The sequence below is a fragment of the Tyto alba genome, unplaced genomic scaffold (genome assembly GCF_018691265.1).
Source record: "Tyto alba isolate M040663 unplaced genomic scaffold, T.alba_DEE_v4.0 Super-Scaffold_22, whole genome shotgun sequence".
Classification (NCBI taxonomy): domain Eukaryota; kingdom Metazoa; phylum Chordata; class Aves; order Strigiformes; family Tytonidae; genus Tyto; species Tyto alba.
Window position 1 is genome coordinate 32043088 of NW_024881296.1, and position 18670 is coordinate 32061757.

The window sequence follows — 18670 nt, forward strand, 5'->3', positions numbered from 1 at the left end:
TTAACCACTCAGAAGTATTTTAGGACATAATTTATGCAACTGTAAAGCAGAATTATGCTTGAAAATTAAGCTGCCTGCTCATAAAAGGCCTGTTTAACAGTGCAATCACTCACATGCAACTCAACACACCTGTAATCTAAGCAAAAGAAACTGCTAAATCACTAGAACTTAATAATTCCAGCAATTTTGCACACCACCTCCATGATTAGGTGGTTAGTTGTACTGCACAGGTAACTGGGAAAGTCATGGTGTTGACACCATAGGAACTCACCTTGCTTTTGAATCCTTGACAGGGTGAAAGATTTCCATTTACCATCATTATGATTTTGGTTGCTGATAACAGAAGCTGTACCTGAACCCAGATCATAGCTGACTTTTATATGCCCATCACTGAGTTCTACACTCATGAAATCCTTCTGTTAATGAAAAGGAGTAGATACACAAATTACGATTCTTGTTCATTTTAGTCAGAGGCATATGACGTTAAATAAACACTTTTTTTTCCCGAGTGACAACTTTTTTCAAGCTTTTAAAAAAAATCTGCTTAGGCATTTACTGTCTAGGGTGATCATATACAAAAGTCTGATGCCAACAAGTTCTTTTTTCCCCTTTTCTTCTCCTTTATATCATTAACTTAATTGGAATTTTGCTAACAACTTAGCTGGAGTTTTGATAGGATGTCTGTACTTCTGTTTTCTTAGACTGAAGATAGAAACACACATTAAAATTAACTGAAAATAATACTTAGCTTTGAGTATAGGTCTGTACTACAGTTAGTGTGTTTACTACATACCTCAGATAGATTTAAACTTGCAAGGTAGAAAACAAGCATAGTAAAGATGGTAAAATGGGCTTGTTTTACCAGGTTTTCCAGAGGGTAACCTGTACTGATGGAGCAACACAGAACTATGATCTGTTATTCTCATCAACCACTGACACCAGTATCTAAGCAGTAACTGGGAGATGGCTGACTGGATGTCCTGGGTTGAGTGAGTGGTGGGGTTTTATTGGTAGCAGGGGAAGGGGCAATAGAGGCGGCCCCCTGGGAGAAGCTTCTTGAAGCTCCCCCAGCTCCAAGTCAGCTCCACTTCTGTTTGGAAAATTGAGCCAATCAGCTGCGCCTCTGCGAGAATGTATGTAAGAAGGGACGTGGTGAGGAGGAGTTGGACTTGTGAGGAGGAGGTGTGGCAGCTGCGTGAACACCAAGGTCAGTGGGGGAACGGAGGAAGAAAGGAGGGGGGAGGTGTGCCGGAGCACAGACCCCCCTGTATCCTGTGGGGAGATGGCAGGGCGGACCCCCCTGCCACCCATGGAGATCTACGGTGGAGCAGACACTGATTTACAGCCTGTGAGGTGTTTTGCATGGATGATCAAGGTGCTGTGCCCAAAGAAGGCCAGGGTCGTGTGGGAAAAGGTAGACCCTGCTGTTGTAGTTCAGCGCTGGGAGGATTGCAGCATGCGGGGGTGTCCCACGCTGGAGCAGCTCGGGAAGGGCTGCAGCCGTGGGAGGGACTCCAGTTGGAGAAAGTTGGTGACCCACACCAGAGCAGTGTAGGGAAATGCTGTGGCCTGTGAGAGGGACTCATATTGGAGAAAGTTTGTGGAGGACTGTCTTCTGTGAGAGGGGGACCATGATGGGGCAGAGGGAAGAGGTTCCAGAAGCTCCCCCCACTGAAGATGGAAGCAGCGGCAGCGCTGACTGCACCCCCCATTCCCTGCCCCTGCGCCACTGGGGGAGGAGGTAGAGATATTGGGAGCAGAGCTGAGCCCGGGAAGAAGGGAGGGGTGGGGGGAAGGTGTTCTCAAGATGTGGCAATGCTTCTCAGTGTCCTGCTCTGTTAAGTGTTGTTGTTAGTGTCTGTAATAAATCTTATGTTCTTTTTTAACTTCCCCTAACGAGTCTGCCTTTTGCTCATGACCATAATGGGTGATTTGCCTGTCCCAGTCCTATCTCGAATCCCAAGCCTGGCTTATTTGTCCCTTCTCATCACTGGAACAGAAGGGAGGAGTGAGCGGCTGTGTGGTGCTCAGTTGCCCTCTGAACTCACCACGACACCGGAGCAATGATATATGCTGCAGTATCTACAGAAAAAGAGCCGGCAGGATATAAAGAGTAAAACAAATAACGAGGGAACTGGATAGTATGAGAGGCATTAAGTTATAGTGGAACTATGACCAAGGACATGAATTTACCAGAGAAATTTTAAGTTTAGTTATCATTTTGCTCACGGCCAGTTCCACCTGTGCTCGGATTTACGGAGAATGAAAATACTTTACCATGTTCTGTATCCTTACACAAAACTGTGATGATAATGTTATGTATATGAACATAAAATTATGTTACCAAGAAAAGAGTAAAATTTAACAAACTCAGTATTCCAGCTGCTTATGCATGTCTGTCCACGCATCGCTAGAAAGAGCATCCTCAAAGTCTTTATACAGTGGGACAATATCTTAAGAGACAAATTGTATCAGAGACCAATTGCCTTCCAGTTCCCAGTGTTTTTCAGAAGTCCAAGTAAATAATTTTTTCTAGAAAACTACATAAATTAATAATAATTATAAAAAGTAATTATACAAAATAATCTAAAATTATTACATTAATTATACTTTCAATAGTCAATTGTAAATAATAAGTAGAAAAATTAAGTACTTCATTATCATAATAAAATGTTACCTTTTACTATAGGCCGTCAGGAGGACCACCCTCCTCCTTGATAATTTCAGTAATTATGATTTTTTTTCCAAAATACAGGAATATGAAATAAGACTGATTTACACATACAGTTTTGTGAAATAGTGAGTGCTCAGTAATTTTTCAAGACGTCAGTAACAACTGCTGTACATAATTTCTGGCCCATATGAAAAGGCTAAGGAAAGGACTCTGTTCCTGGTCAGGTGTGCAAATCAATCTGGATCAGAGATGTTAAAGCTGAGTTATTCTTGATTCATGTGAGGATCTGGCCAGATGTCTTTATAAATAACTTCTCCCTGTTATCCACATACATTTTATAGTCTGTGTTAATAAAAACCTTGAAGAGCCTTATAACTAATGTTTCTATTCTCTGTCTTAACTGTAAAAGGCACCATATGTAGACCTCATAAAAAAGTAATCACCATCACACCCTGTTTGCTGCCCCATTCAGTTCCCCTTTAATGCCAGTTATGTTAAACTTTTTCTTTATATCAGTAGAACCTCTACCTAAGACTTGTCTCTTCCCATATTGTCCCTGCCCTCACAGTACAATATTTTAAACTATGAATATACAACCACAGCTGACAATGTTTGCACAGGTAAACATTTGGGATAAATGAAAACTAAATAATTTCAGAAAAGCTGGAATTCCCCTCAGTCTAACATAAAGCTCCCATCAGTAAAGAATAGGTAGACAACTTCCACACTGTAACACTGTCTTCTCTTGGACAGCAGTGAAGCATCATACCAGGCAACATCACACCAGGACAGCGCTACATTAAATTACTAATTGTTTTCATAGTATGATGAATTCAGCCACTGCAAAGATGGCATGAAACCTGTAAGGAGTGTGGAGGTCAGCTGGTTGTTCTTACCAAGTCATCAGTAGCAAGATACATCAGCAGGGCGTTTGAGGAGAAGGTCCTGAATTTGAACGTGACTGTGGAAATATTGGGGTTCCAGCGGATCGGGCGGCTCACCATGGCGTAGCTGTCACCATCGAACTGGACTGTCCCTTCACTGTCTGCCACCTGTGGGCTGAAAAGAGCCAATTCCAACCATTTTCCTTTGCCATGTGAGGTTAAAAGAAAAAGAATTGTGGTGCTAGGGTAGTGAGGGGTCATCTCTTGGGAGGCTTCCTGAACTTGGTTTGATTTCATATCAAACCCTTTTTCTGACAAGTGAGGCTGTAAGGTCAGCTCACTGTCTGTCCAACACAAAAGTACAACTGGGAGGAAGATGGAAGATGTTTATGTTGGATATATCTCATGGTCTGTAATGACTCATTTTGCAATCCTCAGGGTAAAATAGCATTATGTACTCTTTCATCTTGTAATAAAGGGACCTATATGTGAAATATTGTCCAGGAACATGTTTCCCATTTATCGTGGCACACATACAAGGATCTTGAATGTAGTCCTCTCACCTTCCATAGCTACGTTTAACAGTTAAGTTTTCGCAATTAGATTTTGCAGAACAGAACCATTTCTGGTACTGGGACAATGGGTTAAGGTAAAAGGGAGAGTTTAATACAGTTTTCTACAAAGCTAAAATCTAGTATATATTTTTTAATCCCCCTATCACCCACACCCACTCCAAGCAAGCAGATCTGCACTATCACTAATGAATGAGAAAATTAAATTTAGACAGAGATGCACATAAAAGTTTAGCCATTTCCATTAGGACTTGCTTGGAACTGAAATGCATATATCCATCATCATGCTCCTTAAATCTCCACTGAAGTGTCAAGGGCCTACAGTTTCATTCAAGGAAATCCTCTGGTATTTCCTCAGTTCACAAATGGAATTTTCATCACTTTTAAAGGGTGAAGCCTTATCAGGTTGTCAAGCTAGGCTGCTAGTTTGAAAACTTGCCTACTCTTACCTTCCCTGACTGGGTCTACAGTTATTTTACTTAATGCAGCATGAGATCTATACCATATACTGATACTGCCAAATTCACTAAGAAACAGGAGCATCTAAGAGAACAGTGCTGCTTTTGTGCAGTGTGTCACTGTGAAAGCCATAAACAAGGATGTGAGAGACTCAGAGACTTTTGTCTTTATGTGATAATTCCCAGGACTGGGCTGTGGTATCATGTGGTGCCTCTGCATAAGGGTCCTCAGCTTTTGAAGCTGAGACAGGACACAGGACACAGAAAAGTGTTTGAGATAAGTTTGGTGGGAAAGAGGAATGAAGATCACAGCGCTCTAAGGACAAGGACACCTGGAAAGGAAGTAACTCATATTGTTTCAAAATTCCTGAGGAGAGTTCTGAGCCTACATATGTGAATCCTGGTCCTACTTGTATGGGCCATTTACACTACCTGGAACCACAGGTCACTGACAGGGACAGGATTTCCCATTCTCTTTCAAGAATGGAAACACCATTCTCTTATGGGGGTCTCTGCTCACTACACTGGTGACTGTGAAAGTCACCTTGAAGGCTCTGATTCATGCTGCTTAAGAGGTGCAGGCACCCACACCACAGCTGTCCATGAACCAGACCCAGTGCCATTGTGGATCTTGCTCTCTCTCATGTTTTGACTTGCTGGCTACTGGTTAGCAGGAGTCTTTCCATCACAGCACTGTTACACCCTCTTAATTCTGTTAAGACACCAACCACATTTATGACCCGGATGGGTTGCTTCCCCTCTTGGTGTAATTGCAACCTAACTTCATACTTCCTACAGAGCTCAGCATTGCATACAGACCGCAGCTGTCTATTGAACTTGATGGCTGCTGTGGAAATTCCTGCTGCTTACCACAGAACGCAGTGTCATTGCAGACAAGTTCCCAAAGGAGCGTGAGAAACAGTCAGTGCTTCACCTACCTGACAGCACAGCCTTTGCAGTCACCTTCAATATCCCTGAAATTCCACAGTCCTATGGGCTTGCTGTCTAGAAAGGTTTCACCCATGCAGCCAGTGAAGGTGGTGACTCTTACAGCATCTGACTTCTGCAACAGAAAACAGCAGCCTCATTAGAATTCAATTTGGTCTATTGTGTCTTAAAGCATAACTAGTATGAAAATCACAAATACCAGAAGATGCTTTTTACTATTTTAAACATCAAGAGTAATATTTAATCTGAGAAGCCCTCCTATAGACAACGGATCAGCAAAAATGCAAGCTAAACTTTGTGTCAGTCAGAATGGAAAAGCCCATTTATATTTGAGAGTCTGGGGAAGGCCTAGGCAGAATGATTCCTGGCTTCCACGTCACCGTCAGCTTTCCTGGCTATTCAAAGAGCTGTCCACTCCCATTTGTTCAAGGTCTGTCTGGGTTTTTGTTTAAGACTTCATAGAAAGGACTATGAGGAATCTTGCCCACAATACAATGAGCAAAGTGTTTCTACTGTACTTAATGCTCAAAAGCCTGGAAAGCGAGCACATTGTCCAAGCTAAAAGACCAACTATGAACTCAACTGGCAATACCTGTAAAGTCCACGATGAATTTTGAATGCAGAAAAAAGTGCAGATGGCAAAGTAATTTGTATCCCATCAAAACGCATTCAGCTAGGGTCATGCACATGGGGTAATGATCATTAGATCATAACACAGTACCATGATCAAGTAGTAATATTTAACAGTACACAGAGTACTCAGTTCAAAATTATCCTTCTAAAAATACCTAGTTTCATTTAAATTTCACTTCATCAATATGAGCTGATTGAAAATCTATATACTTAGCTATTTGGGATAGACAAGCACCTGCTGTTTTCCATACACCAATTACAAATATTAAGATCTTGCAAGAGAATATAGAGAAGTGCAACTTGAAATTATTCAAGGAAAAGTATGACTCAAAAGACTTAATGTGCCAGTGATATTTCCCAGGGTAATTGGGAAGGTTTTAATTAGCAACAAGTATGAACTTAATGTCACTTCTGAGAAATTCATGACATCTAAGTATCATAGTCTTCTACTCAAGTCAGATGAAAGATGTTTTTAAAAACTGAAAATCATCCTTCTTTTTGAATACACTGCAAAGATGCATGCAAAAAGGGATGTGGACAAAATCCCAGGACAAATCTAAAGCACTCCAAAACCCAATAATATGAAAAAGGTGATTTCTGAGACAAAGATTTAAAAAATATTAGTGACCTTTATAAACGCCTGAAGAACTTAATGGTTTTAGGAAAAGTGTCTCAGTTAAGGTCTTCATTTTGTGATCCTGACAATTGTACCACATGATAACAAAAATTCCCCCCAAAGTAAAGTTACAATTTAGCTTTTAATTCCCAGACTGTGTCTGAACAGAAAAAATCTGATGGTGTTTAAAACTCTGAATTGCAAATATACCAGCCACAGCAACCTTACAATACACTGTCTTCCTAACTTTGCCCTTGACTTTATTTACCTGGAGAAAAAAAAAAAAATCAGGAAGGTTTTCCTGACTAAGATGAAAAAAGGAGAATTCTCCAGAAAATATCTGGAGAACTCTTATGGATGTTGAAAATGGCTGTTCTGGCATCAGACTTCTGCAGCATCCACAATTCCTGTTCTGGTTCAGCACTGCACCTCATACTTGATCCTACAACTGTTTTACGTACTGCACTGTGCTCACTACCCACCACTGCCGTACTGTATCTAACTAAAGAAAAAAAGAAAAACATTCAACAAAGGGTTCAGATTTAAACATTTCTGTGTTCCAGGTCCTTTTGTTTATCCTGAAACATCAAGAGCCCTTGAACCTTTTCCCCTCTAGAGATTCTGCTAAATCTCTTTTTCTGAAATGCACACGTCATGAAGCTTCATTGTGGAGTAATTCTTGACTAAATATTATTCAAATACTGTTAGTACTTAAATATTAAATAAATACGCCAAATAAATACTACTAAACATGAAGTAAAAAGAGGTAGATATAATATTAAATAGTTTAAAACTCAAAATTAAATTTTCCTTTTACAGTTCAATTTAAGCAAGATGACCTTTGTTAGGAGTGGTGGCATCTTTTATTGGAGCAGTAGGTACCATCCTTGGGGCCTGGTTACTCAAATAGTAGATATGATCTCTCTTTATACCTTTGCCTCACTTTTTCTAACATCAAACTGTAATACTAAGAGCTTTTATTTAACAATAACATATTTATAACACTTAAAACTAGAGATGACATCAAGAAAACCATAAATTTTTATTAGTCTAATGTGACAGCTTTGCTGTGGAAATTAGGACTAGGTACAAAACTAATTCATGCTGCAGCACAGGACAGCTGTTGCTGAAATTCTGTATAATCTTCAATTCTCTGGATTCTTAATGTAAAGACAAGAATTTTTTTCTAAGTAGAATTCAGGTGAAAGCTCTGGTCTGGGAGGTTTGATATTCTAGAGTTGTGCAAATATAAATGGTATTACTATGATTCAGTACTTGCTCCAATTGTCCTCTGATAATTCAAAAGTGAAATCTAAAATAAAATTAAGATAAAGTTTGGGTTTAGGCTGGCATTTGAGGTTGAAGTTTCGTGATTCCTTTGGAAGATCACCCAAAGACAACAAGCCGAAACCCACCTGACCATGCACTTTCTAGGGTCTCAACTGAGTCAATGAAATCTAACTATTGTATAAACCAGACTCTCGAGTGCTTTTCTAAATGTGGAACAATTACATTATTCATTTAATCATAATTCTGGCACTTATGACTGCTACCTGAGCCAGTCTGTCTTCCCGAGCCTGCAGTCAGACTCCCACAGTTAAGCATTTATTGATGTAGGCAGACACATAGATGCCCTGTAGCCTCTATGGACTGCTGTGTTTGGGCCTTTGGTCATTATAGCTACACAGCACGGCAAGCACTGAATAGTTCTGATTCAGCTGAGTGGAGTGTTTATTCCATTGAGTTATTATGGCAAGTAAAAAACAGGACATAATGCCAATGCAATTAGATTTGTTACTGGTGAAAACATCAGAGGAAATTAAAATTTATCCGACATAGCAAAAATCCAAGAATGAAAGAAAGCCGAGAAGTAAATTAGGTGTGGGAGATAAAGCACCAATCCTCGGTTAATTTCCATTCCCTTTGAAAAAGTAGATCAAAGGGACAGAGTACAGAAAGCCAGTGAAGCCATTCTGGTTTAGTAAGAGTCACTAATCTCTGCAGTACAGAGCCACTTCTAGCAACTTATGAATCTTTAATTTTAGAAATATGGTTCAAGGGTTCTTGTTTAGGGCAAACAGAAGAAAGCAAACACCTTTAGCTGCCTCTAGATAGAAAGCTGGAAGGTAGAGAGCAAACCAAAACCTCTGCTTAGGGCTGTAAGGAGAACATAGAAAAAGGTGACAGAAAGGCTGTTTTTACTAATATGTAATTTTTCAATAAATTCTTCAATTGTCTTCCTTGCCTATTTCACATATGAAATCAAATTACAAAAAATAAAATGCATGGTAGTTATTTATACCCTTAAAGATCAACAAGGAACATCAAGATTCATTTCATCTGCATCTTTAGAACTTGCAAATGTTCATGATTTTTTGTAGATCCATTTTAGATAAAACAGTGAGAGTAGCTCTGAGTCCTACTAATATGAACTGACTTGCAATTTCATAGCTCAAAATCTTATGGAATTCTTTCCTGTTCATGCATGTCAAAGTCAGATATATCTCAGTTAAGTTAGCTGGTAGTTGTGCAAATCTGTTCAGAATTGTGTGCAGAAGCTGTGATCAAGTTGTAAAATAAAACTACCTAACTGTGCTCTAACACACATGAATATCTTTGAAGCTAAAGCTGGACCTCAAAACACTGATTTCAATCAAATGGAATCTACATTCTCTATTCCTCTTGTATCTGCTGATTTTGTATTTGTCTCTTGAAATATGCACCCACACTATTCTCCATAAAAAAAAAGAATATGTCTATCCACATATTCCCAAACCAGGACCATCTAGAAATTTGAACTTTCTGAAAACTAGAAAGCTGGACCATAAAAGATTGTGCTATTTCAACACTTGGGGACATATACAAACTTTAGTGTAAAAAAGTTATTTGATTTCACTGTTTGGGAAATTCTAAACATTAGCTCTTTCTTTAATGCTAAATGAGGATTTTTTTGTAGTGTTAATAAAAAAAAAAGGCAAAATATCAATCAGGAACAACATAGTTCATTTAAATGGTTATGTAATGAATGACACTGGAAACTATATGCTAATTAGTACTCATTGGAGAACTTTTGGCTAAAAGATTTCCATATGTTCTATTTGGCATAAATCATCTATTCATTCCCATTAAGTCAAGCAATGTAGAAGCAGTCATCAGAAAAAATGAACAGGCAAGAAGAAGAGAAAATAGATCTGATGCATGTAGCAGTTAAAAAGAGGGGTGGCATAGGGGGTGAAACAGGAACAAAAATGAAGAAAATAATGCAGAAATGCCAGAAGTAGACTGGAAAGGAGGAAGTGATACTGTGGGTACGTGACAAAGAAAGAATCCCTGAATGCAAGGGAATATATATTCTTATATACTTTGTTAGGAGACCAGGAATGTATGGAAACAGCAGTGGGCTCCTATCACTGTGATTCTGAAAGCCTGTTGGGGCAGCAGTATGTCCAAGGTAAAGCACCAAGCTACCCAGCAGGAATTAGCTGTTTGGGCTAAATGTTGCATCAGTACAGTCAGCCGCCAGGCATCTGACTAGAAGTTAACAGCATGGGCTGAGAAACTTCAGGTCTGTGCACCTACATGTCTAGGCAAATCTCAATAATCTTTCAAGAGTGCAAGTGTGCTATTTGCTATAAAGCACCTACTACAATGATGCCACCATATTAAAATGTACTATTTCTACTGTAAGCAATAAAGAAAATTGTCCACATAAACAGGCCGTTAATACAGTAGCACCAGACAAGCCATTACCTTTAGTTTTTCAGTTAAACCACCAACAAACAGCATGGCATTAGCATCTACATCCAGAATGGTATATCCAGGTGGAGAGACAGCACTGAATGTGGCTGGCACAATGCTGGCTTTAGGACCATCCAGAGCTCGCACTGATATTGTGCCATTTTTCCCAGTCCTAGAGATTTTAACAAAATATGTAAACATACAGAGTTAGTCGTTAAATTAAACATAGGGAAAGTCTATTTTAGATGACATCTTTCAATAGAGGCATGTATTACTGATTTGATTATGTTCCATGATACAAATGAATAGATTCTTATGCCTGTGTAAGTTAAAGACATGATCACAGAACCAGGTTCTTTTCTCACCACAATGTCCTTTTTGAACAAAATCCACTATACAGATGAAGTGGAACTTTCACTGACTAAAACAAAGAAGTTGCATTTTTAAAATTATTGTGATGAAATTATTGTTAAGTAATTGTTTCTTGACATAACAAATGATGCAGGCAAAGTTCCAAATTAAATTTCTGAATTTCACAAGGTTTATTAGATTATATTTGAACTGAAATGGATGATCATGTGATGAAGTACTTCAACTTCCTTCCCTGTGATGCAGTTTGTGTTTTCTACAGTGGAGCTCTCTGGTTGCTTATGAAACAGGCACAATCCCATTATGTTTAAGGATGTTACCTCATTGTCCTCTATGAATCATATCACATATTGATGGTAACAAAAACGACAACAGAAGAATTTACTATTTGTTAATAGTTTCTGCAGCAGTTCATTTTCTACTCCTTAGGTTATATTAATGTAGTAACTGGCATGGAAAGAGTTTGCTGACATACTTTTACAAGTGAAGGAACAGAATATGGAGGGAGATGATACCTCCTAGTCTTTTGGGTATATAGAAATGTATTTCAAAGGAAATTTGAGTAATTTTGGATCCTTTGCAATAATTTGCTTAATATTGTTTTAGTTTACAGCAGTATGGATAGTAGCTTTCCATAGAAAGCTTACTACTTACCTAGTAGAAGTAACCTATTAGGCATTTATAATCACACCATAAATTAGCATTTCATCCCAGATAGATGGACCATAATCAACACACATAATTTCTTATGGGGTCATAATATCCTTGTAGAAACAAGCATGGAGTGTGACCCAAATCCTGTTATGTGCAGAAGAAGTATCTAGTATGTGCAGTAATGTGGTAGAGGAGTGGCTGGGAGATGAGGTAGGCAGAGGGACATCATATACAGTGGATTTATGGATAACTTTGGAAATTTCTGCTTTATCTCATTTTCAATAGGATGCTTGGTTTTCCATGACAGTTGTCACATTAATTTGGAAATTCCTAACATGAATGCCTGATCTTGCAGCCCTAACTAGCACTGAAACACTCAGCATGGATACCAGTATGGAACTTTTCTAGCTTAGATGTTTGATACTTAGTGCAGAAATACACCATTTTAAATAAAACTTACTTTATTTTTCCATAACAGTTTAGAAAGAGTGTATACCTATCAAGAATGACTCATTTTTTAGATTACATATGGTATTTCACTGACTACCTGATTAGACTCTAAAAATTACTCAGTACCTATTCTCAAGTTAGACAAAACTGAGATATTTTTCAGAAAACTGATTTGATAACTATTTTTGTGAAAAAGGTTTCTAGGTAAAGGAAGGAAGCTGATTAAACAGAGGTAATAAAATTCAACAAAATATTCCACATATAACTTTTCTAGACAAAAAGTTACATACTTATGCTATCAAGATACTGTCAAGTCACAGCCAGAAAGGAAAAAGAAAAATATTCCTTTGATTTTCTAAAGTCCTGAATTTTGCCGCATGCAAAGATGCAAAGTTCTTTTTTGTCTACTTAGAAAAAAAAAGATTGGTTTAGGATAGTAAAGTAACAAGCAAACTAAAAGTTAAAAGCATACCTTTCAGGAAGAACTGTAATTTCTGTTAAATAATGCTTTACTTGAAGAACTTGCATTTAGAGCATAGTAAGGAAGATTCCATAGCTTAGGCTACTGAATAAGCTACATGAAGACATTGCTATCCTGTACTTAGAGAATTCCTGGATTTAGAAAATTTACTGGATCAGGGCTCTAGAGGGTGGAAAAATCCCGTAAGACTAACAATTTTATGTCTAAAAAATACTTTTCAGAAATTTCTTTGGCTCAGAATTTATTACCCCCAAAACCAGAATGAGTTGAGAGTTATATTATGAAATAACATACAATTGGAAAAAAAAACCACTTAAAAAAAAAAAAATTAGTTGAGACATCTCATTCTTGATAAATTTCTCCTGAACTGTGAAGCAGGGTTGCAAATTAATTTTGATTGTTTCCAATTAATAGGGAACACCTTTGGAGATCTATGCCATTTTGCCTGCTTTGTAGTCAGGGATCTCATGGCTTTCAATGTGAAAAATACATATTTGCAAAAAACCACTGCAGCTCTTCAACAACACACCCACACCTTGATCTGGCAGCTCTGGAAACCACATGGTTGGGACTCTCACTTTCCTAGGGAATCTCCTAAGTGACATCTGGGGTATGCGTGTGATGTCCAAATAATTTCAAAGTAGTGGGATAAAGACATCCACATTATTCTAAAGATTTTTTTTTTAAATTTCCTTCTAATGACAATATTTTACCTTTCATTTTAAAATCAACTGAATGCTAAATAGATAGCATATGGCATTTCTATACAGCAGAAGTTCAAAATTTTTACTTTGTTTTTTTCCAGAAGGTTTACTGATGTGAAGCCCTTTAAAGGATAAAAGGTCTCAAAGTAGTAATTTTTGAAAGCCTAACAGTTGCTAAAGACTTTTTTTTTTAAACTGCTTAAGTTTGATGCTCTCTGAAAGGAAGTCATTGGCACTTTCAATCTATATTGTGCTGAAATCAAGATTCCAGTTTAAAAACATTCAAGTGCAATAATGCAGAAGTCACCGAGAAGAGTGTCACTTTTTAGGGTGTCTACTATGTCACAAACAGCACGGATGTCTTTCATCTTCAGACAGACTGAAATGATAACAATGGAGTCTCTTCCATAAATAATTCTCTCTTATTTAGGGAGGACAGTTGAGCTTGAAGAAAGAACTTGGTTAACTTGACAGCAAAAAGACATTGCTATCCTGTGCATGAAAAGTCATCAGGTTAGAAGGTATTGGTCTAGTGGTAGTCAGTTCTGCAAAACTGGAGGATTACAGAAGGTGTACCAGCATGGTGTGGCTGATCATCTGAAAAATTTATGTTACGCCATGCATTCAGGGTTTGCTCTTTAGGAGATGCATGATGTAAATGAGATGACTTTTGCAAGTTACCAATATTATATTACAAAATACCATGTAGAAATCTCTGCTCCTTGCCCCCTTGAGAGCACAGAAAATCTTAACTGGAAAGCATGACTTAGATATGCCACAGTAGTTTGACTGAGTTCTTGTTGAGCTGGGCTGGATGTGTCTACAGTGAACTTGTGACTCAAGTATCCTTTGTCCTCAAAGGAAGGGTGCTGCTTAAACTCTGTCATTAACCATTAAATCACGGTCATACTTAAATCACACTTGATTAAAATCACAACTAATCAGGTCCTGCTTCAGTCAAGTGACATTTTTTCACCGATTTAGCAAGTCTCAAAAATATTCTGTTACCCATTTGACTGTTTCACAAAATTGACACTGTTTGCATGTTGGAAACATGCTTTAAAGCGTTTTGTCACACACTGTTATGCCAGATTTTCCTTTGTTAATTGATACTTTAATTGACTGCAGTTCTTGATGCCAATCAGATTTGCCTCTGTAAGCAGGTAAGTAACTCTGTAAAGTGACATTTGTTAAATTCCTGTACCATCAAAGTATAGGGAATTCCTTTAGGGATTCCTATAAGAATAAAGAAATTTTACTTCAATTCCATTTTAAAAAATATATTTCCATGATAACCTCTGCATATACAATAAAATGCAAAGCATTAGTATGCTTTAAATAAAAAGGTGATGAAAATTAAAGGTGTTCCTGGAAAATAGATGCAGTAATTATCAATTTAGTCTTAACACACTGGAAATTTTGGTGCAGATGTTAACTGAACAGAACATCTCTGATCATTACTCAACAGTCAGCTTTTTCATATCTAGATTTCATTCAGTATGCTGAGTGACCTTAAGAATTTCACCATCTCTGTGCCACCACATCTCTTCCTTTGAAGGCCTTGAGGATCCTTGATTAAGAACTGGTATCAACCCTTAAGCCTACGATATCGTTATTATTGCATCTCAACACCTGTCACCACTAAAATCAATGACAAAATTCAGCAAGGACAGAATTTTATCTTATGTCCCCATTTTAAGTGTATGTCCTGTTCTAGCAGTGCAGGCAGCTCTGTCAGTTTGACTAAAAAGTCTGTTGCTGGAACTGAGCAGAAATTTGGAGAAAATAGGTGAGGGAATGAAACGAGTAAAACTCTCCAACAGCTTATGAAGGGAGTCAGAGGAGAGTTATGAAATGGACTAAAATGTTCAAAGTTGAAGAATCTTCACTAGGGTACGTGATTTATGAAGTCTGCCTTAAGAACGTAAAATAAATCTCAAATTCTTCACCTTAATCCCACAAATCCAGCTAATCTCTCTGCAATGTAATTCTCCTAAACACTGCTCTGTACTTCAGATTTGTGCAGCTGTAATTGTTCTAAATTGCTGAGCCAGTACTTTGTTCAAAACTAATTGCATGCATACCCTATATATCCAGAGCAACCAGCTTAATAGGCAATGTGCTTTTGTAGGACGTGTGAATTTTTATACCATGTCCTGGCTCCATATTCTGCTGAAGCAGCTTTCTTGTAAATGAAATTCTGGCATTACTGTGTCATGAAGCTGTTTTAGTATGCATAATATGAACTGGTGAAGATTTCAACAATTTGTATCATACCCTAGTATGTATTTTCCTAGCAATAACGTTTCGTTAAGCCAGTTTCTGGAGATGGTGCCATAATTTTATTTAATTCTCTGATCTGAATTGCTTTCTGTGGTTTCACTAAATTATTTAAACTGGATGCCATTTCCTCCTCTGAGAGCTGTGGATGTAACTGGAATTAGAGTGTTTTGTTTTCTTTCTCTTTCTCCCATATTCTGACTATATTATCAGTTCTATGTTTAATACTATATGAAATTAACTGTAATGATGCAGGAGGAATTACTCAGCTTCACATCAAATTGCAATATAGATGATGTTATCTAAATTACTAAGATCTGTTCAGAAGTAGAAGGCAAAGAATATAGTTATGTAACCCTTATGCTGTAATTACTATACCATGTCATGTAGTTGCTATTTGAAAGGAAAATATGAGCTTCAACTAACAAATGTGAAATTTTAATATTAAGGTGTCTATATTTCTAAAGTTCAAAAGCATTCAACAGCTGATCTCAAAGTACAGTTTAACTTTCCAGAATATTTAATTCTTGAGTTTTCATAAACTGTATCTTTTTAAATATCTCCAGGTTGAAGAGACATTCTGCCTACAGAAATGGCATTTTGAGTAAGAATCAAGATACCAGTGTATGACAGACCATTCATTTGCAGTACTGTGTCAAGACCAGAAATTCAGAAAAGCTGTTCCTCTTTGAAATTCAAGGAGAAAGAAGTAGTAGTTATCCATTTGTGTGCCAAAACCTGTAACTGATTTTAAAAGCAAGCCAGCTGAAGAAGAGAATCGATAGAGTAATAAGTAAACAGAAGGGAATAGAAGCAGTCATAGATTGCTGATGCTAGAGGGGAAATATGTGATGAAAATAAATTCTTGACACAGAAGAATTCACATTTCAGTAGTAATTATAGTGTCTACACTTTTGGTACTATTGGACGTAGGTTCAAAAGCTTTCATTAAACTAGACTAGAATTTCTCATATTTATGACATCATCTTTTTAAATAAAGTTGATGTTTCACACACAGCAAACATTTCCACATAAACCTGAGGCATGCCAACTTGAGGACAGTGGACTAGAAGCAGAATGTGTTAAAATTAACCATTTTTTCTTTAGGAAATAGATCTTGCAAATGAAATATATACTTGCCTAGAGGCTTCAATCCGATACCAAAACCCATCATCAATGGTCAAATCTGGATACTCTACCCGTCCAACACCAGATCCCACATCCCACAGGAAGCTCACCTTGCCTTTGCGCATCTCTATGGCCAAGAAGTCAGTCTACATGTGAAATATGAAAATAGAAGCAAACTCATACTTTCACTAAAGTAAGTTTTCCAGAACACTTCACATTTCAGAAGCTCTAATGAGGGATCAGAAACTCATATATAGACAGTAAAGTATGAACATTAATTCTCACAGTGATCTAAAATAAGATTCTCTTTTTCCTGCTTTCATTAGTTCAAACAAGGAATCTTAAGCCAAAAATGCCAAATGACTTCTGTCAGTGATATGCAGTAAATGGCTGCTAGACTTACAGAAATGTTAATATTGTAGCCATCAAGAGAAGGATTTAACTCAAGAGTAATGTTGTTTGTAAAACATCCATTGGATGGCAGAAACATGTCAGGATTCTAAGCTAATAGTACATGATACCATCTAGCCTCTTCATTTTGTATTAGGTAAACAAAATGTGTACTTCAAAATGCTAGAAATAAAATACTTTTCCCATTTATTGAATTATTATTGATTATTCTAGAAGTCTGTCTGCTATAGGGCTCATGGGAAACTGAATCATTCATCATTATTATGCTTGGAATTGTAGTCTTAGAATTAAAATAAATAGGAGCTTTGACAGATGCAAGATGATTAGCTACTTCATTCCCAAGGGAAAACCCACAACCAACCCAAAAATTACCCTGGCTGCACTGTAAATTTTAAAGGTCTAATATAGTCCATGTACAAGTCTCCCATTTCATATATAGTTAAAATAAAAAAATATTTTAAAGTATTTTCTGGTCATATTTTAGAAGTCCCTATATTAATACCAAGGACAGTAAATGTCTAGATTATTTTAGGCTCTCTACTACTGCTTTGAAGCCTCTAGGAGGAAAAAAAGCATCTTTCTCATCTTCTGTATTTGTCAGTAGTCTGATCTGATCGAGCAACCCTGACATGAAAAGCAGGAGACAGACTTACAAACTTGGCACTTCCAAGGTAAAAAAGCAGATTGTCAGCAACTACAGTCTTCACATTGACAATGATGGTGTTGTATGTTCCCTTCTTTATTTCTGGTCTGTATGTGCGAATACAGTTGCCTCCAGAGGACACAGACACTTTGATCTTCAAAAAAAGCATAGCAGAAAGAATTCAGTTTACTGCTTATTATTCCAGAATTAGTTTTAGATGCTTCCAAATAATTATAAGAATATTATATTTTTTTTTTTTCTTCTTTCCCATTTCTGTGTTACATGTACCAGGGAGTTGCTTGGATATGCACAGGAGTTATAAATGGAATCTTCTTTCTGTCATTGTTTATTAAAAGGAAATAAAAGCTCTTTCTGGCATTCGGATTTGAAAGAATGAACTGTATGGATTAAAAATAGCTAGAAGATGTACTGGTCTAATGGAAGAAGCAGTGGAATTCTAACAGTAGAGACAGTCTATAAGTAGAATGTGCAGCCAGGAAAACAAGCAGCACTCCTGAAGGGATCATAGCACATTGCTATCGAGTAGACAGGATGATCTATTTTTCCCTTGTAATATCTTTGATTATGCCAATTTAAGACACCTTGTAATAATTCTGTTTAAACCAATAGTTGTGTCTATCACTGCTTTTACATAGCCCCTAATGGAGTCGGTATTCATAACTAAGTTTCATTTTCACAGCTGAGTGACATATGCATTTGGGTATGTGCGCTAGTTTCCTCAGGCTCCGAGCACAGATAAAAACAGTATACTGTCCGCTTTCATAATGCCAGCACAGATATAATGACAGTACAATGCTATTTCAATTCCAGCTAGACATGTTTATGTATTAGCGTAGATGTACATAACGGTATCACCTTATGCTCAGGGCAAACTTTGTCAAAAAGAAGATCCATTATTTGACCAAACTCACAATTTCCCTATCTCAGAAATGCTGAGCAGTTAAGTACTTCAATGCTTCCAGACATATGATGAATGTAACAAAACCGTATCATCACAGTAGCCTGT

General features: G+C 37.4%; 1 protein-coding gene across 2 annotated transcripts in view; it reads right to left on the reverse strand.

The window, feature by feature from the left end:
- Positions 1 to 18670, reverse strand: part of LAMA2 (laminin subunit alpha 2) — a 393841-nt gene that overhangs the window by 33944 nt on the left and 341227 nt on the right. For both annotated transcript variants that reach the window (XM_042795940.1, XM_042795938.1), the window contains exons 45-50: positions 17654 to 17797; positions 16602 to 16735; positions 10536 to 10695; positions 5527 to 5651; positions 3571 to 3733; positions 272 to 416 (exon numbers count right to left, since the gene is read on the reverse strand). In XM_042795940.1, the coding sequence (XP_042651874.1) occupies positions 272 to 416; positions 3571 to 3733; positions 5527 to 5651; positions 10536 to 10695; positions 16602 to 16735; positions 17654 to 17797 (871 nt within the window). The remainder of the gene's footprint in view (positions 1 to 271; positions 417 to 3570; positions 3734 to 5526; positions 5652 to 10535; positions 10696 to 16601; positions 16736 to 17653; positions 17798 to 18670) is intronic.